General features: G+C 42.8%; 2 protein-coding genes across 4 annotated transcripts; both read left to right on the top strand.

Annotated features, from left to right (window-relative positions):
* The first annotated feature begins 392 nt into the window (after positions 1 to 392).
* Positions 393 to 6,339, top strand: tstd3 (thiosulfate sulfurtransferase like domain containing 3). The gene is made up of 4 exons (XM_029738118.1): positions 393 to 641; positions 834 to 1,019; positions 4,945 to 5,104; positions 5,706 to 6,339. Exons 1-4 carry the CDS (start codon positions 515 to 517, stop codon positions 5,761 to 5,763), a joined length of 531 nt encoding a protein of 176 aa, XP_029593978.1. The 5' UTR covers positions 393 to 514; the 3' UTR covers positions 5,764 to 6,339.
* Positions 6,340 to 13,068: 6,729 nt separating this feature from the next.
* Positions 13,069 to 21,006, top strand: LOC115177389 (glial fibrillary acidic protein). 3 transcript variants are annotated; one of them, XM_029738116.1, is made up of 12 exons: positions 13,069 to 13,387; positions 16,236 to 16,395; positions 16,852 to 17,001; positions 17,222 to 17,341; positions 17,440 to 17,535; positions 18,656 to 18,790; positions 18,904 to 19,014; positions 19,190 to 19,300; positions 19,508 to 19,632; positions 19,781 to 19,956; positions 20,125 to 20,509; positions 20,672 to 21,006. In XM_029738116.1, the coding sequence occupies exons 1-12, from the start codon at positions 13,167 to 13,169 to the stop codon at positions 20,763 to 20,765; spliced, it is 1,884 nt and encodes a 627-aa protein (XP_029593976.1). In that variant the 5' UTR covers positions 13,069 to 13,166; the 3' UTR covers positions 20,766 to 21,006. The 3 variants fall into 3 exon arrangements, with proteins under 3 accessions (XP_029593976.1, XP_029593974.1, XP_029593975.1); XM_029738114.1 differs by having other exon boundaries at positions 19,781 to 20,509; XM_029738115.1 differs by having other exon boundaries at positions 19,781 to 20,509; positions 20,677 to 20,767.
* The last annotated feature ends 932 nt before the right edge of the window (positions 21,007 to 21,938 follow it).

The raw sequence follows: 21,938 nt of genomic DNA, 5'->3' as shown, positions 1-21,938 counted from the left end.
CCCTGTGGTACGCTAGCTCCGGGTGACATTAAGCCGTGCTGCACCTGGCTATGGCTGGCCTAACCAGTAATGGAGCGCTGATGTTACTCCCATCACTGTTGATCCATCAGCTGATGTTACACCCATGGCTGTTGATCCACCCACTTTTTTGCAACGCCCACATTCAGACACACTCCAAGTATGCAATTATCCATACGTTCTCTGCCTGAGTAGGGTATTTTAGTTTTTGAAGGACTGAAGGGTTGGGAAAGTATATATTTTTGTTCCTTTTTTTGTTGTTGAAGTGCGTGTGGATTGATGTACATTTTCGCTTCCCGTATGGAGTTGAATTTTCTTTTGTAAATGTTTTACCCCCGTCCAGTTGGTGGCGACAATACACCTTTTGAGTGTTGTTCGTCATAAAACCCAAAGAAGAAGAAAACGACCGTGCTGGAGCAGTAAACACACTTAATAATACGGTAGTGCCGTTTTGAGTTTTGAAACCTTTGATTTAGTTACATGTGTAAATATTGACATGGCTCAGAAAGCTTGTTCGAGGCTTGCTGCAGCGATTCCATGGCTTTTAGCAAACCGAAATGTCATTTCAGCCTCAGGAAGAGCACTGTCAAACACATTCGGTACTCACTCCCGATGTGCATCATGTAAGTCTGCTTGGCATGGGTTGAAATGAATAGCCAGTCTTAAGGCTGTGTAATCAGCGAAGTTGAAAACGTGAGGCTTAATTGTAAACTTTTGTAGTGAGTCTTTTACACTATAAAACTAATTCAAAATGCTGGTAAACCCATTTTTTATTTTTTTTGCTCACTAGTAAACAACCGTTTTATATCTTTCAGATATCTATGCCACCCACAAAGTGTACGTGTTACGTAGTTTCAGCTCATCCCCATTGCCAGAAACTGATGTCTCTTACGAACAATTAAAGAAACTACTCGCTACCCGAACAAGTGTGGTAATAGATGTCCGGGAGCCGTGGGAACTCCGAGAGTACGGAAACATCCCGGGGTCAATCAACGTACCTCGTGAGTTATCGTTTCATTATGACCTGTCTCATGAGACATAAACCTCTAAAGAACAAATCTGCATATTGTAAAATGTGCTGCAACATGGTACAATATGACGTGTAGTTTGATCTGAAGCCATTCTTGTGATTGTGTTTTTGCTATCCATTGTAAGTAATGTTTGTAGGCCTATGTAGCCAAATTACATATCAAATCAAATGTTATTTGCCACATGCACCGAATACAACAGGTAGACCTTACAGCGAAAGGCTTACTTACAAGCCCATAACCAACAATGCAGTTTTAAGAAAATACCAACAACAAAAAAGTAGGAGTTAAGAATAACAAATAATTAAAGAGCAGCAGTAAATAACAATAGCAGGGGTATATACAGAGGGTACCTGTACAGAGTCGATGTGCTGGGGCACCGGTATTGAGGTAATATGTACATGGAGGTAGAGTTATTAAAGTGGTTATGCATAGATAATAACAGAGGGTAGTAGCAGCAGTGTAGAGGGGGGGGGGGGGCAATGCAAATAGTCTGGGGAACCATTTGATTAGCTGTTCAGGAGTCTTATGGCTTGGGGGTAGAAGCTGTTTAGAAGCCTCTTGGACCTAGACTTTGGCACTCCGGTACCGCTTGCCGTGCGGTACCAGAGAGAACAGTCTATGACTAGGGTGGCTGGAGTCTTTGACAATTTTTAGGGCCTTCCTCTGACACCGCCTGGTATAGAGGTCCTGGATGGCAGGAAGCTTGGACCCGGTGATGTACTGGGCCGTACTCACTACCCTCTCTCGTGCCTTGCGGTCGGAGGCCGAGCAGTTGCCATACCAGTCAGTGATGCAACCCTTCAGGATGCTCTCGATGGTGCAGCTGTAAAACCTTTTGAGGATCTGAGGACCCATGCCAAATCTTTTCAGTCTCCTGTGGGGGAATAGGTTTTGTCGTGCCCTCTTCATGACTGTCTTGGTGTGCTTGGACCATGTTAGTTTGTTGGCGATGTGGACGCCAAGGAACTTGAAGCTTTCAACCTGTTCCACTACAGCCCCGTCGATGAGAATGGGGGCGTGCTCGGTCCTCCTTTTCCTGTAGTCCACAATCATCTCCTTTGTCTTGGTCACGTTGAGGGAGATGTTGATGTCCTTGCACCACGCGGTCAGGTCTCTGACCTCCTCCCTATAGGCTGTCTCGTCGTTGTCGGTGATCAGGCCTACCACTGTTGTGTCATCAGCAAACTTAATGATGGTGTTGGAGTCGTGCCTGGCCGTGCAGTCATGAGTGAACAGGGAGTACAGGAGGGGACTGAGCACGCACCCCTGAGGGGCCCCTGTGTTGAGGATCAGCGTGGGCTCTCTGTGGCTCAGTTGGTAGAGCATGGTGTTTGCAACGCCAGCATGGTGTGTGCAACGCCAGAGTTGTGGGTTCGATTCCCACGGGGGGCCAGTACAAAAAAAAACCCGTATGAAAATGTATGCATTTACTACTGTAAGTCGCTCTGGATAAGAGCGTCTGCTAAATGACTAAAATGTCAAATGTAAATGTGGATGTGTTATTACCTACCCTTACCACCTGGGGGTGGCCCATCAGGAAGTCCAGGATCCAGTTCCAGAGGGAGGTCTTTAGTCCCAGGGTCCTTAGCTTAATGATGAGCTTTGAGGGCAGTATGGTGTTGAACGCTGAGCTGTAGTCAATGATTAATGTTCTCACATAGGTGTTTCTTTTGTCCAGGTGTGAAAGGGCAGTGTGGAGTGCAATAGAGATTGCATCATCTGTGGATCTGTTGGTGCCGTATGCAAATTGGAGTGGGTGTAGGGTTTCTGGGATAATGGTGTTGATGTGAGCCATGACCAGCCTTTCAAAGCATTTCATGGATACAGACGTGAGTGCTATGGGTCGGTAGTCATTTAGGCAGGTTACCTTAGTGTTCTTGGGCACAGGGACTATGGTGGTCCGCTTGAAACATGTTGGTATTAGACTCAGACAGGGAGAGGTTGAAAATGTCAGTGAAGATTCTTGCCAGTTGGTAAGCGCATGCTCGGAGTACACGTCCTGGTAATCTGTCTGGCCCTGCGGCCTTGTGAACGTTGACCTGTTTAAAGGTCTTACTCACATCCGCTGCGGAGAGCGTGATCACACAGTCGTGCGGAACAGCTGATGCTCTCATGCATTACTTGCCTCGAAGCGAGCATCGAAGTTATTTAGCTTGTCTGGTAGGCTTGTGTCACTGGGCAGCTCTCGGCTGTGCTTCCCTTTGTAGTCTAATAATTTGCAAGCCCTGCCACATCTCACGAGCGTCGGAGCCGGTGTAGTACGATTCGATCTTAGGCCTGTATTGACGCTTTGCCCATTTGATGGTTCGTTGGAGGGCATAGTGGGATTTCTCATAAGCTTACGGGTTAGAGTCCCACTCCTTGAAAGCGGTAGCTCTACCCTTTAGCTCAGTGCGAATGTTGCCTGTTATCCATGGCTTCTGGTTGGGGTATGTACGTACAGTCACTGTGGGGACGATATCCTCAATGCACTTATTGATAAAGCCAGTGACTGATGTGGTGTACTCCTCAATGCCATCGGAAGAATCCCAGAACATATTCCAGTCTGTGCTAGCAAAACAGTCCTGTAGTTTAGCATCTGCTTCATCTCACCACTTTTTTATTGATCTAGTCACTGGTGCTTCCTGCTTTAATTTTTGCTTGTAAGAAGGAATTAGGAGGATAGAATTATGGTCATATTTTCCAAATGGTGGGCGAGTGAGAGCTTTGTACGCATCTCTGTGTGTGGAGTAAAGGTGGAGCAATTTTTTTCCCTCTAGTTGCACATTTAACTTGGAGATGGAAATTAGGTAAAACTGATTTAAATTTCCCTGCATTAAAGTCCCCGGCCACTAGGAGTGCCTCCTCTGGATGAACCTTTTCCTGTTTGATTATGGCGGTATGATCATATGTAATCATTCTTGCTTTTTTAAATGTTCTATTTTATCTGTAAATCCACTAATGAAGTCGAGCCTCAGCCGACCATGATTACAGACACCTATGTGTGTCCTTTCAATCTACAGTATACATGTGCACTTTGTAATGGGGGCAGTAAAAGGCAACTCTTAAATGTGCAGTTTTGTCACACAATGCTACAGATGTCTACATTTTAAGGGAGTGTGGAATTGGGAGTGTGGAATTGTAAATGTAAATAAGCCGCCTCCAACATTGTTTTAGAGAATTTGGCAGTACGTCCAACCGGCCTGACAACCGCAGACCACATTGTAACCAAACCAGCCCAGGACCTCCACATCAGGCTTCTTCACCTGCGGGATCATCTGACCAGCCACCCAGACAGCTAATGACACTGAAGAGTATTTCTGTCTGTAATAAAACCCTTTTGTGGGAAAAAGGCTGGGCCTGGCTCCCAAGTGGATGGGCCTATGTCCTCCCAGGCCCACCCATGGCTGCGCCCCTGCCCAGTCATGTGAAATCCATAGATTAGGGCCTAGTGAGTGTATTTCAATTGATTGATTTCCTTATATGAATTGTAACACAGTAAAATCATTGAAATTGTTGCATGTTGTGTTTTATATTTTTGTTCAGTGTATATATAAACTAGTGACTCGCTGTGTTATCCTGATGGAGACAGCTTAGCTGTTAAAAGGTTGGTTATTAAATGATTGCTTCTGCACTCCTAGTGTGTGCCGCTCTCCTTTTCTTTTACAATATGATTTTCTGGCACAAAAACAAATACATTTCAATGCAAACAAACACTTTATGTTATGACAACTTCTAGTAGCTCTCGTGGACTTCCACCGACCTCTTTGACATTCCTAGGACACTGTTAGGGACATAGGCTACTGATAGAAGATTTGCAGATAGAAATGATAAACATAGGACACAATTGTGTAAACAAAGTCTGCTCTTTATGCCTCAATTCTGTTGTATACTGTTCTTTTCCATTCCATTGCAGTGGGACAGGTGAACATTGCCCTCCAGCTGAACCCTGAGGAGTTCAAGGAGAAGTATGGTGGAGACATGCCCCAGCCGTCAGACCACATTGTCTTTTCCTGCCTGGCTGGGATCAGGAGCCAAAAAGCCCTAGACCAAGCCGTCTCTCTAGGATATAAAGAGTGAGAGACTGCATTATCCACACACTACTAGTAGTACCATACTATACACTGCAGGCCTATATCATATTGACATAAAATGCATAGGCTAGAAATAACTTCTCACTTTAGAGATTTCCTCATGTCATGCTTTTTCATGCAATAGAAAATATAATTCAGCTCGACTTAGTTTTGTTGAAGGCCCATTTAGGGAACTCCGTTTTATTTCACTTCCTTACACAACAGTGCTTTACCCAGCATGCTCAGCACCATGGGAAAGTGCCACATACAGTACCAAAACATCTGATCAAGTACATGGAAATATATATTTTTTTATGTTGTAGTTGTGAAAAACAGGGACTATTTCATGATATCAGTTTTTATTGAACCTTTAACTAGGCAAGTCAGTTAAAAACAAATTCTTATTTTCAATGACGGCCTAGGAACAGTGGGTTAACTGCCTTGTTCAGAGGCAGAACGACAGATTTTTACCTTGTCTGCTCGGGGATTCGATCTAGCAGCCTTTCGGTTACTGGCCCAATGCGCCAACCACTAGGCTACCTGCTGCCCAGTTCTTTAAACATTAATCGCTCACTTATTCTCTTCCTTTTCTCTCTCTTTCTAGCGTACAACACTATGCAGGTGGATGGCAAGATTGGGCAAAATGTGAACAGGAAAGCTGATTGTCTGGGAGGCTCAAGAATTGTGCCATTCTTGGAAGTCATTTTGCTTAGTCATACCAGAAGTTAAGGTTTTATTTAATCAATCAAGATTGAGCTATTATCTGACATTTCAGATTATTATGGGCGGTAATCCATAAATAGCCAATTTTGCTTTATATCATTAAAGAGGGAATGTACACAGCAAATTGACCACTGTTACCTGTTGATTCAAGAGTGAAATTGACTCTGTGGTTTAAAATAAACCCATTGGTGTTAATAACCAGTTTCAAGTGTGATTGTGGAGAGTAAAACATTACCATCAAATTCACGCCCATCATTATCGTATTTCCCAGCATGCTCTACTGCAGCAAAAAAAATAGGATTGTTTTAAGTGTTTTTGCATGTACATTGATTAATTTCAAAATCGTATGCTACACAAAGATAAATAAACTAATCCAATCAGTTAGTTTGATTTATTGCACCTGTTACTGAAATGGTTGTTCCAGGTTAAATGGTAGTCTCCTTTTATTAATGTTCCTAACCCTAACAGTCATTCTGAATGCAGGTTGCAGGTGAATAAAAATGGGTGAATAAAAATTCCAACTGTTGAATGTCCTAACACTGGCTAGATTTGAATAGGAATTACTCATCACTTTGTAAGCCAGCATAATGAGACTTGCAGTCTTGATGTGGCCTGTAAACCAGGAGGTTCCTAACCCTTCTGTGTTTGAGTAAAACTTGGCCATCAAAGTAAGGCCTTACGATATATGTTATGTATTTTCATAAACAATTCAATTTTAATGTTAATATTCGCCTAACAGTAGGAATTCACTTGGTTAAGTCCACAGGACTGAAAATGAACAAATTCAACAACCATGTCTTGAAAATGAACAAATTCAACAACCACTAACAAATTCTGTCTTGGGTGGTAACTCTACAATTCACTTCAAAATACAAAGCACACTGGAAATGATATATATTGCCATGGGTATTATTAGCAAACCATGATAATATATCCTCCAAACACCAGCTTTGAGGGCATTATCATTTGTATACAATGGTCGTTCGTTCTATCGGTTCGGTTGCCAGAGTATGGACCCAGTCGTTAAGTCATTTTGTCTATGGATGCGCCCAGTCGTTCATTCTAAATGTTCCGTTGCCATGATTGCTGAGGGCTTAGTGACTTTCAACGTGGCACCGTCATAGGATGCCACCTTTCCAACAAGTCAGATCGTAAAAGTTCTGCTAGAGCTAGAGCTGCCCCAGTCAACTGTTGTGCTGTTATTGTGAAGTGGAAACATCTAGGTGCAATAACGGTTCACCCACGAAGTGGTAGGCCATACAAGCTCACAGAACGGGACCGCCGCGTGCTGAAGCACGTAGCGTGTAAAAATCGTCTGTCCTCAGTTGCAACACTCACCACTGAGTTCCAAACGGCCTCTGGAAGCAACGTCAGCACAATAACTGTTCATTGGAACTTAATGAAAAGGGTTTCCATGGCCAAGCAGCCGGACACAAGCCTAAGATCACCATGCGCAATGCCAAGCGTCGTCTGGAGTGGTGTAAACACGTTCTATGGAGCGATGAATCATGCTTCACCATCTGGCAGTCCGCCGGACTAATCTGGGTTTGGCGAATGCCAGGACAACGCTACCTGCTCGAATGCATAGTACCAACTGTAAAGTTTGGTGAAGGAGGAATAATGGTCTGGGGCTGTTTTTCATAGTTTGGGCTAAGCCCCTTAGTTCAAGTGAAGGGAAATCTTAACGCTACAGCATACAATGACATTCTAGACGATTCTGTGCATCCAACTTTGTGGCAACAGTTTGGGGAAGGGCCTTTCCTGTTTCAGCATGATAATGCCCCCGTGCACAAAGTGAGGTCCATTCAGAAATAGTTTGTCGAGATCGGTGTGGAAGAACTTGACTGGCCTGCACAGAGCCCTACCCTCAACCCCATCAAACACCTTTGGGATGAATTTGAATGCCAACTGCGAGACAGGCCTAATCACACAACATCAGTGCCCGATCTCACTAATACTCTTGTGGCTGAATGGAAGCAAGGCCCAGCAGCAATGTTCCAACATCTAGTGGAAAGCCTTTCCAGAAGAGTGGAGGCTGTTATAGCAGCAAAGGGGGGACCAACTCCAAATGGATACCCATAATTTTGGAATGAGATGTTCGACGAGCAGGTGTCCACATACTTTTGGTCATGTAGTGTATTTGCTCTCTCACCAGGCCACTGTTCAGAAGAGATAGCTGTGAAACGTTAGCCAACTTACGTAATCACTTCAAACTGAAGCGGCAATGACAGCAAACCAGCTCCATTTGTTTTGTTCTATTGACATTTCTTTGTATATATCCATAAACATTGTGCTGATTCATGATTTTGAATGGCTGAGGAAAGAGTCCAGCCTGTATGTCTCGTCCTTACCCCCGACACGTTCAGTACTGTGGTACAGCTGGAGATCGAATTTCAATATTGAAACAATGTTGCAAATGCTGGAGATATAGACAGCAAGGTTAATACAAATATCTGCTGTTGAAAACCAAATGCTAGTCTAAAAGAAATGGGAGATAATGTCTAGATGCTTTTTACAGTGTAGATCTAGTGTATAAATTGTGTGGCTGGGCTGATGAGACAGTGGATTGCACAGTCAGATGGAACAGAGTAAATAGGCATTTCAACGTCATAGATTTAGCAGCTGGTAACTTGTGGAATAGACACCAGCTAGAATGCAGCTTTAACTAATCAGAATCGAGGATTAGATCCACACGTTGTATAATAATCAACTCTAAATGAGAATGTTTTTATTGGTGGAGTATGTCGCTGTGAACCTTGTACTTTGTGCAGGGTACCGTAGGTAGCTGATATGGTAATATGGGATATGTTTTGGCTTCAGATTGTATCTGGGCTGCGTTCAGCAGTGCACAACATTGTGACATTCAGATAGAAATATATTGTGTAGGACAGACACGATTCTCTGTCTGCTTATCCATCAGTCTAACAAACACTATGAACTGAAAACCAATCAGGCCTTAAATGCCTGTACTAAAAATCTCTACCTGGTACAGCCAGAAGAGGATGGGCCCAACCCTCTGAGCTGTATTTTTCTCTAGGTTTCTTCCTAGGTTTTTTCTGTCCAGGGAGTTTGTCCTGGCCACTGTGATTCGCTTCTGCTTTGCTTGCTCTTTGGGATTTTGGTAGGTAACTGGTAAAGCACTGTGACAACTGCTGTTGTAAAAAGGGCTTTATAAAATAAACTTGATTGACATGCAGAATAAAGAATGACATCTATTCGAGACATTTCTATCTGCAGCATCCACAATGTTTGCCTACTCAACGTGGCCCAGGTCTCTCCTGTGAAGTAAATATGAGCATTGGTGAATACAACATGCTGTGTTGAAGGCTAAGTTATTGGATATAATATAGATAGTTAGGTTGTTGCTGCATATACTGATCAAATACACAATACTTTATTTAGCTTCTGTATGAAATGAAATAAACACATATTGATTTACCATGTCTCTTTAAATTGTCAAAAAGGTTTTCTGAGGATCGAGCAGTGGAAACAAGGCAAAATCTATAACAAGGTACAAAGAACGTTATTTACTAGGGAAATACATGTTCTCATGAAATAACAGACACATTATATGCTATATAAGTGAATTAAATTAGGATATTTGCTATGAAAAAGGTATCGGTAAGTTAATCCCTGCCATGTAGAAAGCTGGTGCACTGGGGTGATATACTGTATGTAATAACCACTTGAAATAACCAATACCTCTCCATATGAATTTGCCACATAACCTCCAGAAGGCATTCCCAACTTCCTTTGTCATCAATGATAGATGTGTCAAGTTTGTTTCCAAATTCAGCAGTCCTTGTACACAAGTACATAGCCACAGGCATCTATTCACCTAGTGGTTCTCCACTTCATCCAACTAAAAAACACACCATAAACACAATCCAGGTCCATTAATGAGAGGCAGATCATATAGAATGGCTTCAGAAGCAGCAATGTCTGTGTCTTCTTATTTTTCCTGGCTCAATATTCTCTGTTTAATTACATTGCCATCTTGAACTAATGTATGACCAGGGTTGGGGCCAACGCCATTTCAGGAATGAAATTGTCATTCCAATTACACATTTTTCACATAGACATCCATTGAGGCAAATTGGAATAGGAATTTCAGTTTACTTCCTGAATATAAGTGGAATTGACCCGAACCCTGTTCATGAAAGGGTACATAGCCAAAAACAGAAAATAAGAAATATTTTTGGACAAGTTGATGTCTTCTCTAGGACAATGCAGAGCCATAGTAATTTACAGTGCCTTCAGAAAGTATTCGTACCCCTTGACATATTCAATATTTTGTTGTGTTACAGCCTTAATTAAAACTTTATTAAAAAGATTTGTTTTCTCCCCCTCATCTAGACACAATATGCCATAATGATAAAGTGAAAACATGTTTTTTGAATTTTAGCATATTTATTGAAAATGAAATACAGAAATATCCAATTTACATAAGTATTCACACCCCTGAGTCAATACATCTTAGAATCACCTTTGGCAGCGATTACAGCTGTGAGTCTTTCTGGGTAAGTCTCCAAGAGCTTTGCACACCTGGATTGTACAATATTTGCACATTATTCTTTTTTAAATTCTTCAAGCTCTGTCAACTTGGTTGGTGATCATTGCTAGACAACCATTTTCAAGTCTAGCCATAGATTTTCAAGCCAATTTAAGTCAACTGTAACTAGGCCTCTCAGGAACATTTAATGTTATCTTGGTCAGCAACTCCAGTGTATATTTGGCCTTGTGTTTTAATTTACTGTCTTGCTGAAAGGTGAATTTGTCTTCCAGTGTCTTTTGGAACGCAGACTGAACCACCATGCTTGACAATATGAAGAGTGGTACTCAGTGATGTGTTGTGTTGGAATTGCCCCAAACATAACACTTTGTATCCAGGACATAAAGTTTTTTCTTTGCCAATTTGTTTTTAGTTTCACTTTAGTGCCTTATTGCAAACGGGATGGATGTTTTATGTTTTGTATTCCGTACAGGCTTCCTTCTTTTCACTCTGTAGTTTGGGTTAGTATTGTGGCGTAACTACAATGTTGTTGATCCATCCTCAATTATCTCCTATCACAGCCATTAAACTCTGTTTTATAGTCACCATTGGCCTCATGGTGAAATCCCTGAGCGGTTTCCTTCCTCTCCAGCAACTGAGTTAGGAAGGACGCCTTTATCTTTGTAGTGACTGGGTGTATTGATACCATCCAAAGTGTAATTAATAACGTCACCATGCTCAAAGGGATATTCAATGTCCGCTTTTCTTTGACCCATCTACCAATAGGTGCCCTTTGTGAGGCATTGGAAAACCTCCCTGGTTTTTGCGATTGAGTCTGTGTTTGAAATTCACTGCTCCACTGAGGGACCTTACAGATAATTATGCGTGTGGAGTACAGAGATGAGAGAGTCACTAAACAGTTATACTAAACACTATTATTGCCCACAGAGTGCGTCCATGATACTTATTATGCTACTTGTTAATCAAATAAATGTATACTCCTGAACTTATTTAGGCTTGCCATAACAAAGGGGTTGAATACTTATAGACTCAAGACATTTCAGCTTTTCATTTTTAATGAATTTGGAAAATGTTCTAAAAAGATAACTCCACTTTGACATTATCGGGTATTGCGTTTGTAGGCCAGTGACACAAAATCTCAATTTAATCAATTTAAAATTCAGACTAATACAACAAAATGTGGAAAAAGTAAAGGGGTGTGAATACTTTCTGAAGGCACTGTGTAGCTCTCTATATATGGCTCCGGCACTGTGCACCCTTGTGCAATGGAGCGAGTATGTTATGGATGAGTGATGTCAGAGTTTGATTAGATGTTGAACTGCGCTGGTGGGCATACTTAGCTTCTGTTCTCATCACTGAGATATGCAGACCAAACTCCTCCACATCCCACACGCCTGCAAGCTCTGAGGTAAATGGAAAGAATCTTACCAATGGAAAATTCAGTGAATCTCTCGTAAAAGTGTTGACACCCTCACACAATGTTACAATGTTGGAGATTTTCAGATCTGGCAAAAGGCCTATGTACTGTATTTGAGGTAACACTTTAATATGTGATTATTCTTGTCAATCAATACCCATTGTTTCTCTGTACTTAAAGGGGCAATCTGCAGTTCAAACAACAACAAAGCCTACACTACGCCACTGTTTTGGTAAACAGCTGAGAGATGGCCCCTTTATTGTGAATGAATCGTTTTACTGCTATATGTACAGTATAACAATGAGTATTCATTACCTACACTGTATGTACAATAATTATCATAGTAATAACACTGTAAAATAAAGTGTCACCATTTTTGACAGTTTTGTGATTTTGGCAGTGGCTCAAGCAAATAATGGGTGGGAACCATAATATCCTGAGTATAGTATGTGGGCCAGGAGAAGGTTTGCTATCTTCTATATACAGTGCTGGCCTAGTGTAGCTCATTCGAGAAGCCTGACTTCAGTGGTGCATAGGTAGTAACAGGGAACACACATATTGATGCTGTATGTCCAGTATGTACTTACTGTCTATGCTTGTGAGTATGCTTGGGGGGGGTTTTTTTTGTTAGTGGTCAGTTAGGGTTTAGGACCAAGGCAGTATCTTGTCAGCACCGTGTCTACTTGCTGACGCCCTGGCCGGCTGAGTGGCCTTATAGGTGTTGTAGTAGGAGCTACTCCCTGTCCAGACCAGACTATCGTTTAGTCCATTCACATCCTTCTGCCACATCAAGCGTGAACTTCAGACCAACCCCCCTGCTTCTTCATTTTCCCTGATTCTCTCTCAAGCAGTTAATTCCATTTTCTATTTTTTTCCTGCATATCCTTTATTTAATGTAAAAAAAACAGACCAGACTAATAAGTACTCATTTATGTCAAATCTCAGGCCGCCCCTTGTCCTGTCCCTCTGAAGCCAGCCTGACCTCATCGGGTCACCCCCTGGCCCTGTGCTCTGCGTGCAATTAAAGCCCCCTGCCCCATCGGAGCAGATTACATCAGTGACTGCTGTTGGACGCACCTACTGCCTAATGGGCCCTGCTAGCGCTGCCTCTGTTCTATCTGCCTTTCTGTTCCATAGCCCCTATTCAGCTCCTCGCAGGGTGCTGGCAGATGTCTGAATGTCGTGGCAGGTCTGGCCCACTGTGGTGCTGAGGTTAGAGATTCCAGAGGTCTTGGCTCATGAGTTGGGTTGGGCCAGGCCATGCCTTTGGGCTGGGCTTAGCCAGGCCGTGTGGAGTATAAAGAGCCTTAGGCAATGGAGCTAGTGCACAACAAAAGCAGCAGAGGTCCCATAGGTGAAGACTGACCACCTCCAGAGAACGCAGACAAAGGCAAACCCGAGCAGCCGCCAACATGAGTCGCAGCCCTGAGAGGATTTCGTCCTACCGACGCCACTTTGAGGACAGCAGCAACTTATCCTCCTACCAGGTTAGGGTGTCCAGCCCATCCCCGACCCGGAGAGTTAACCGCCACCAGTCAGCCAGCTACTCGCGCAGTGCCGGAGCCAGCAGTATGCAGGCCCAGACCATGGGCAGAAGGACCGTCTCCACCTCACGCAACGCCCGCATGGCTGGGTAAGATGCTCATTCCACCCTGTACACCTAGTACACTAATAGCCTTTTCACATAACTAAGCCAAACTGAGCTGTACTGAGCTGGCCTGGTTCCGCATCCACCGTAGTTGCTAGGGCTGTACCAAAGATCTTTATATCTAACCCAAGATAGACCAGAGCCTGCCGTTTCCAATGGGACAAAATTAATCATAGTGGGCAGAACAAGCAAGGAGGTGGGCAGAGCATGAGCTAGCGAGATCCTACTTGCGCATTTTAGCATTTATTTGCATATTTCAGGGAACGCCTACTCTCTGAAGTGCCTATGTGCAATACTGTAATTCAATTGGCCCATGCACTCCTTCTAAACAATGGCATTTTTAGAAACTTGGCCAAAGGATAAAGTCTACAAAACGTGGTCCACTCTGTTTGTTACAGGTTCTAGTATTGGAAACAGAAACCTGTATTAAGATCAAATGTTTCATTGAGGAGAGAATTTGTAGAATGTCAAAAAAAGTGGTTAGAGCGTCGGGCCAGTAACCAAAAGGTTGCTGGATCGAATCCTCGAGCTGACAAGGTAAACATCTGTCGTCCTACCCCTGAGCAAGGCAGTTAACCCACTGTTCCCCGGGCGCCAAAGACGTGGATGTCGATTAAGGCAGCCCCCAGCACCTCTCTGATTCAGAGGGGTTGGGTTAAATGCGAAAGACACATTTCAGTTGAAGGCATTCAGTTGTACACCTGACTAGGTATCCCCCTTTCCCTTTCGTCACCATATTTGGTAGTGAGTGAAAACACCGACCGGACGCTACACATTTATACATCCAGTGAAATATCTGGTTCATTGTCCCATCTGTGGCTTTACTCAAATGTTCAAGCCCAATAAGGCACAGTATGGTTCGGTTTGGCATAGCAGTGGGTAATAGAGGTTATATAGATACAGTTAATAAAATATAGGTAACATCTTAAAGAGATAGTGCGAGATTACACACTGCTGATACACCACAAGTATTCTATTCGTGAATTTACAGAAAATGACTTGTGTTACATTACCACCAAAATACAGGCAGTTATTACAGTACAAGATAGACGATAAGTTGCTGTCAACAGTGTATGTACCTCCCCTCCCCTTACTGCTCAACTGAGGCTATAGGCCAATTTGTCTCCTTACTGGCAGATGACTCAAAGACTTGCCACAATTCTTCCTGACAGACATAACAAATTGAATTCTCCGTCACTCTGTGAAATACATTTTCCTGTCTAATTGCACTAGAGACAAGCCTGGCTTTCAGAGTTGATAGGCTACCTTTATTGAAATCAAGCATTAAAAACACCATCAAGCAAATTAACTCTTAGATAGTGGAACCATAGACAATTTATAATCCACCACCTCCCCCTCTCTTACACAAACCACAGTTGTAATTGTTTCTTATTGTGCAGCACTAGCCTATTTCTAAATGTATTTTTGATGCAATTCGAAGGCATCAATTGATTAAAACGAATAGAGAAACTTTTAGTTGTCAAAAAGTAAGGCCTATGTCAATTTTCCACATAACGATTAGCCTACAGGACTAGCATCTAAATCATTTACAACTGTTTATATTATTGTGAATTTTAGGTTTTAGGGATCAATAAATAAGTAGGTAGGCCTAAACACTGTAAGAGACTAAATTCAATACATTTCAAAAACAGCAAAATAGCTCATATCCATGAGAACAACATTCATTTTATTAAAATTAATTATTTTAATTTGTAACAGCTGTAGTCCATAGGTGTGGGATTTATGTGTGATGCAGCACCCCCTGAAAAATCTGAAATTAAAAAATCTATAAATTATGCTTTGTAAAAAAAAAAAAAAAGTTGTATAATTAAGAACAGTATCTTGCAGGATTCAATAGTTGGAATTGTAAGAGTTGTTGCCCTGTCCCTTTCTCTGCAATTTCCATTCTAATGGAATCCAAAAAGAACAAAACCCTGTCCTCAAACATTTACATCAAAAGGTGCAAAGTTATGGGAAATACACAAACAAATAACATGGAAAACAACCACTTTTTGTGAAGTATTAATTTACCATCCTTACAAACCACTTAATGTCAATGTATTACTGTATTGGCTGGTCATCTAGGTTAGGTACCTGTAGACTTTCCATCAACACGAAGGAAAACGATGCACAATACAGTAATTGAGTACATTGAGTACATTGTTGAGTACATTGTTGAGTACATCAAATTGAGTACATCAAGTGGTTTGTGAGGATGTGGCTCAGTTGGTACAGCATAGGCTTGCAACACTAGGGTTGTGGGTTTGATTTCCACGGGGGACCAGTACAAAAGAGTATGAATAGGTATGCACTCACTACTGTAAATTGCTCTGGATAAGCGCGACTAGTAAAAGGAATGAATAGACCATTTCAATTTTCACATAGAAATAAGTTGCATTTACAAAGTATTTAAAGAAACTGGAAACCATACTTTATATCAAGCAAGTATTAGGCTATAAGATGAATTGTTGTGTACAGTCTCAAGTTACAAATGCTGTTAAACACTCAAATACAAATACATTTAGTTGTTTTTTTTGTCACAAAAAGTGATTGGATCTTTACTAGTCCTGTATTAGCGGACGGATATAGACGTCTTCAGCCCAGCCAAAACATTTTTTTTGCATCTGACATCAGAGTAGGAACAAATGTGGCACCTGGAAATTAATAAGAGATTGTGACAGGCCATCGATCAACCATGTGGCTGTGATATGCAAGTGGCAATAACGTCAACATGAAATGTTTTAAAGGTTATGTCTTGATGTTCACAGAATAACAAAGTGATGTCAGTTATAACCAGGTCAAGCGGTGAGTGTTGAACTGTCTGTCATTTTAGCGGGAATGTGGGAACCATGGCATGTGTGGGCTATGGCAATGGGGCCCCGGTGGACCTGGACGCATCTGCTGCCGAGAACAAAGTATTCCTCAGCACGCGCAGTGGTGAGCGGCAGGAGATGGTCGTATTGAACGACAGACTTGCTGTTTACATTGAGAAGGTAAGCACTCACCACGCTTGCTCACACACAAGGCGCACCGACTAATTGACGCAACATATGGGGATGAACATGTTGTTTTGTGCCTTTCATATTAGAGACAGCCAACTTTCTAGTAAGCTATAGTCTATGCATAGCTGTTCGTCACACGCATGTGCTATTGTGTGTGGGTTCTGGCCGGAAACATTGCCTCAGTGCCACAGCTAATATTCTTTAACATCTGTGCGATATTCGGCCGGCCTTAAGTAGAGGAACAATGTTTATTTGATGGAATTTGTCTGATTATACTACGCTTGCTTGAGTGTGCCATACAGGCATGCAGTGGAGAAACGCGCCTTCTGGCTGTGGAGAAGGAGTCGCTCATTATCCCCACGTATTTGGGCAGCGAGCATATTCAAGTGAGGGGCCCTGGTGAACTTGATGATAATTCATACCCTGCCATTGTCATTCTCTTAAAAGGTTCGGTCCCTGGAGCAGCAGAACAAGCTGTTGGAGATGGAGATTGACGGCATCCAGAACCGGTTCGTGAAGCCGTCGGGCCTGCGCAAACTCTATGAGGATCAACTGAGAGATCTGAAGAGGATTGCAGATCAGATGAGAATGCAGCGGGTGAGACGGAATGGCTTAATCCACATGTCAACACTGTCCCCGTTTTTCTTGTTTACCTCGCAGAAAACAGAAAACAAACACACAGAGAGAGGAGAGGGAGAAAGAATGAAAGAGAGAGCGAGAATTGGAATGTGTCCAATATGGTGACACAGCCTATAATTTATCATCGGCTTGTTACCTTTATACCCCAATAAAGGTTCATCTGTGTTTTGGTTTACAGGACCAAGCCTTAGCTGGCAAAGAGGCCATGGCAGGTCAACTGGAGATAACCAAAGTCAAATACGAGGAGGCAGTTGAGCTGAGGAGGCGGGCCGAGATGGAGATAGAAGCATTCCGTCCGGTGAGAGGCTGTTTAATCACTGTATAGTCTTAGCCAAAATTGCCTAATAAACATCAAAGTGCCTTTGACGCCATTGTGTGCCGCTATATGGTTTTCAGGATGTGGACAGAGCCACCTCTCAGCGCATCGCCCTGGAGAAACAGCTCGAGCAGTTGGAGGTGGAGATTGAATTCCTTCAGAGGGTGCACAAAGCGGTAGGTCGCGTTATAACGCGCACTGATTGATTTGGACCGACCTGTACCAACTCTAGCTAATGGGCAAAATGATAAACAGTAAATCAAGGATTGTTGAAATCACAGTGTTACATTTTTGGGAGGGGTTATGTTCACTCTTAGGAGTTATCTTAACCCTCAAGAGAGTGATATGCTTCCTGTGTTGATAACTGGGGTTCATTGGGATGGAGTACTTTTAACTCCATTAAGAGTAACCAGAGAAAGGGAGTTAAATCTATGGAGTTTTCCACAAATGTGGGAGGGGCCTCATTGTCATATTTCCCAGCATGCTCTGTTGCAGGCAGATTTTTTAAAATATTGTTTCAATATGTGTTTTTGCATATACATTGATTGTTTTTTATCTTATGCTACACAAAGATAATAAACGCACATTTTTTCTAAACAAATCCAATCTGTAAGTAGTTGGATTTATAGCAACTGTTAGTGAGATAGTTGTTATAGTTTACATGGTGTAGATAGTCTTCATGTAATGTGTTTTCTTTCCTACTCTGACAAGCATTTTAAATGCAAGTTGTGAGTGATGTAAAAGTGCTGGATATATTCCTGCAAATTGGCTTCCAACAGAGATTGGATTTCACATTGCAAACCACCATAATGTGACACATTAAGAAATATTCAAGGGACTTGATTTAAAAACAACACTGAAAAGGGTAAAAATGGCAATTGGAATTATATTTAAGCAACTCTGAGAGTTGGATATTTACTCCATTTAGTGTCGTTTTAACTCCAAAAATATCAACACCATGACCAGAGTAGTTTTAACACAAACTGGCGGTGGGACCATATAAACCCCAAAACAGTATTACATTTGACTGCATAGGAGTTTAATTAACTCTTGTGATTTTACTGTGTAGGTCTACATCATCTTTTTTATTTTTATTTAACGAGGCAAGTCAGTTAAGAACAAATTCTTATTTACAATGACAGCCTAGGAACAGTGGGTTAACTGCCTTGTTCAGGGGAAGAACAACAGATTTTTACCTTCGATCTAGCAACCTTTCAGTTACTGGCCCAACGCTCTAACCACTAGGCTACCTGCCGTCCCCTTTAACCATTTAATTGAACCTTTTTTCTTTCTCAGGAAATTGAAGAGCTTCTGAAAATGATATATGCTGCCCATTCCTCAGCCCAGAGCGCTTATGACCTCCCCGACATCTCAGGCGCTCTCAAACAAATCCAAGCTCAGTATGACGAAATTGCGGCAAAAAATTTACAGGTAGGCTTATTTATAATTAACTGGAGTGTATACATACAGCAGTCCTTCATTTCAAGGTGTGAATGTGTTTCATGACCCCAGAATATGTGTTTCATGGCCCCTATATGTTATAGGAAATGGATTCCTGGTATAAAAGTAAATTTGAAGACCTGAACAACAAGACGACAAAACATGTGGATATAGTTCGAAGTGTCAGGGAGGAAGTTGCTGGCGCCAAGAAGGATGTAAGTTAGGCTATTTGATAAAGATATTCCTAAATGGTTGTAAAATGTGACACATGAATTATGATTATCAAGGCTATATCTAAATAAGAGTTGTAGCCTATGGCAATGGACATTTTCCTCAATCAAAATATGAGTGAAAAATACATTTGTATTCTATTTTTCCTAACCTTTGAAGATCCTAAACAAAGAGCGTGGCCTGGAAGCTCTGAAGACCAAGAATGAGGCTCTGGAGGCACAAATTCGTGAAGCACAGGAAAAGTACAAGAAAGAGCTGGAGGACCTTCAGGTGAGCACGTTAGATCAGAAGGTGGAATGGTCCAGTTATTCATGAACCTTACCTCAGTCCGGTTTACTACAGAACTCAACCATTAAATATCTGAATTGATTGTACACAGTTCAAATCCAAGTAGAGTGCATATGAAAGGTTGGTGTTGAACCTTTCATCTGTAGCCTACTCAGGTGCAAACTCAAGCTGGCTCTTTTGACGTCACAGGCAAGAATTGAGGCCCTGAAGGAGGAGCTGAAATCCACCAAGTCGAAAATCGCTCTGCACCTGCGTGAATACCAGGACCTTCTGAACATGAAGATGGCTCTGGAGATTGAGATCACAACTTACAGGTGAGGTACCACTCGGGTGATGCCAGGTTTAGTGCAATGGATTTAGATAGGATCATACAGAGCATGTAAATAACCTTTAGAAGATTGAATTTGTGGTCATATATTCTTGATTCTGATCCATTGATACGGCTTTTCTCTGTTTCCATAGGAAGTTGATTGAGGGCGAGGACTTGCGACTCACAACCATGGTTGGGACCATGTCCATAATGAGTAGCAGCTCAAGCTCCATGAGCGCTGGGATGAGTGTGGGCATGGCTGGAGGCATTGGACCTGGAGGCAGTGGTGGAGGAATGGGTGGAGGAATGAGTGGAGCTGGAAGCTTAGGTGGAGGAATGGGTGCTGGAGGGATGGGAGCTGGAGGCATGGGTGCAGGAGGCAGTGGTGGAGCTGGAAGCATGGGTGGAGGAATGGGAGCTGGAGGAATGGGAGCTGGAGGAATTGGAGCCAAAGGCGTGGGTGCAGGAGGCGTGGGTGCTGGAGCTGGAAGCTTAGGTGGAGGAATGGGTGCTGGAGGGATGGGAGCTGGAGGCATGGGTGCAGGAGGCAGTGGTGGAGCTGGAAGCATGGGTGGAGGAATGGGAGCTGGAGGAATTGGAGCCAAAGGCGTGGGTGCTGGTGGCGTGGGTGCTGGAGGCCTAGGAGGTGGAAGCACAGGTGCTGGAGGATTGGGTGGAGGCATGGATGGTGGAGGAATTGGTGCTGTAGCCCATGGTGCTAAAGGCATGGGTGCTGGAGCCATGGGTGCTGGAGGCAATGGTGGAGGCATGGGCGGAGGCATGGGAAAAGATGCAGGTGATTATGGGTATGGCGCCTCCATGGAGTACTCCCACGAGGAGCAGGCAGTGGAGATGACAGAGAGGAGGACGGTGCTCATCAGGTAAAAGTAACCTGCACTTAAACAATAATGAGAGGTTTATCATTGACCATTGTTAGGACAGAACATTGTTAGGTCAGAATGTTTAACACAATGAAAATTCTCCACATCGTGTCTTTTGTAAAGAAACTTATTCAACCAGGTAATTTTTTTTATTTCCCTTAGAACAGTTAAATCAGAGGATGAAACACTGGAAAGCGACACAAAGGAGCAAACCTACATAATCTCTGGCGCTGCCGATGACTCGGACGAGGAATAGGCGTAAATGACCATGTGACCTCCTCTCACCCCTTTAACCCCTCACGCCCCTGGAGCTTTGCACTGATGGCTCATGTCTGGTCTCTGACCTTTGACCAAGACATGAGACCATGAATGACCCTGCAACCTAGTCAAGCAGTACCCTTCGGCTCTTGTGATGTGCCATTGAACCACACATTCAGAAACTCTGTGTGCCTTACACAGCTACTCAATCAGCAGCAAATAAAGCTCTCAGCATTCAATTCCTGGTGTTTCATTCATTACATTGTCTAGTTTGGTTTAGTTATTAGGCTACATAATGTTTTTGTGCACAATGAATCGTAGAAAATGTTATTCTGAAATGCATTTCCATATAAGCTTTCGTGACATCCCCCTAAGGCACAATGAAAACCACAATCGATATGGTACCATTGAGAGGTTAAATTACACACATTCCATGTTACACAAATACTCACTCGCTCTCCCACTCACATTGAATATATGAGGTGGTCCTTGCTCTGCACACTAGGCCTCTAGGTTGTTTGAGAGTGTGGAGAGGCAGGGTGCGATAGAGCAAAAAAGAGAGTGAAGGAGAGGTAAAGGGAAGGATGAGTGAAGAGAGTCACCTGAGGGGTCCTCCGCCCTGACATCCTCTCGAGGGGCCGTCATATAGCTTCGGTCTTGCAGCAAAGTGATGGCACACAGGCGTTCCATGTCCCCATTCCATCCATATCCACACCTTTTCTATTTACAACTGATCGGGAGCGATTGGGTCTCGTCAGCACATGTCAAACACAGTTGGCGTCCCATGATGGAGAGGACCAACAGCACAGAGGACAGGAGTCAGATCGGAGCATCTAAAGATCATGCAACACAGATCCACTCAAATACAACACAACTGAGATTAGAATAGCGGTAGTACTATATCAGAATAGCATCATGATTCTAGTCATATACGCGAATGCACCTGCGCTCTTATGGGTTATTGAATTGTAGCATCAGTGGATCTGGAAGACCTCACTCACCTACTATTAGCTGTGTTCAAGATAAACTGAGAGACCCATTGCTGGTTTTGATACAAGCCTACATTGACAGGGAGTATTGAGACATTGCCATTCCTTGAAGCCTATAAAATATCAATGTGGGAGCGAAGGAAAATAAACAGTTGCTGCTGTTTGTGGATAGTAAAGAGTAT

The sequence above is a fragment of the Salmo trutta genome, chromosome 37 (assembly GCF_901001165.1).
Source record: "Salmo trutta chromosome 37, fSalTru1.1, whole genome shotgun sequence".
Lineage (NCBI taxonomy): Eukaryota > Metazoa > Chordata > Actinopteri > Salmoniformes > Salmonidae > Salmo > Salmo trutta.
The sequence above is the reverse complement of the archived record's forward strand: the minus strand, read 5'-3'. Positions and strand labels throughout refer to the sequence as shown.

What these genes read in the sequence shown, in the direction of transcription:
- LOC115177389 (XM_029738114.1), top strand. Translation starts at nt 13,167, where the DNA reads ATGAGTCGCAGCCCTGAGAGGATTTCGTCCTACCGACGCCACTTTGAG. An exon ending in ATCAGATGAGAATGCAGCGG is followed by an intron (nt 17,002 to 17,221) that starts GTGAGACGGAAT and finishes TTTGGTTTACAG; the next exon opens with GACCAAGCCTTAGCTGGCAA. An exon ending in AAGAGCTGGAGGACCTTCAG is followed by an intron (nt 19,301 to 19,507) that starts GTGAGCACGTTA and finishes TTGACGTCACAG; the next exon opens with GCAAGAATTGAGGCCCTGAA.
- tstd3 (XM_029738118.1), top strand. Translation starts at nt 515, where the DNA reads ATGGCTCAGAAAGCTTGTTCGAGGCTTGCTGCAGCGATTCCATGGCTT. An exon ending in TCACTCCCGATGTGCATCAT is followed by an intron (nt 642 to 833) that starts GTAAGTCTGCTT and finishes TATATCTTTCAG; the next exon opens with ATATCTATGCCACCCACAAA. An exon ending in GGGGTCAATCAACGTACCTC is followed by an intron (nt 1,020 to 4,944) that starts GTGAGTTATCGT and finishes ATTCCATTGCAG; the next exon opens with TGGGACAGGTGAACATTGCC.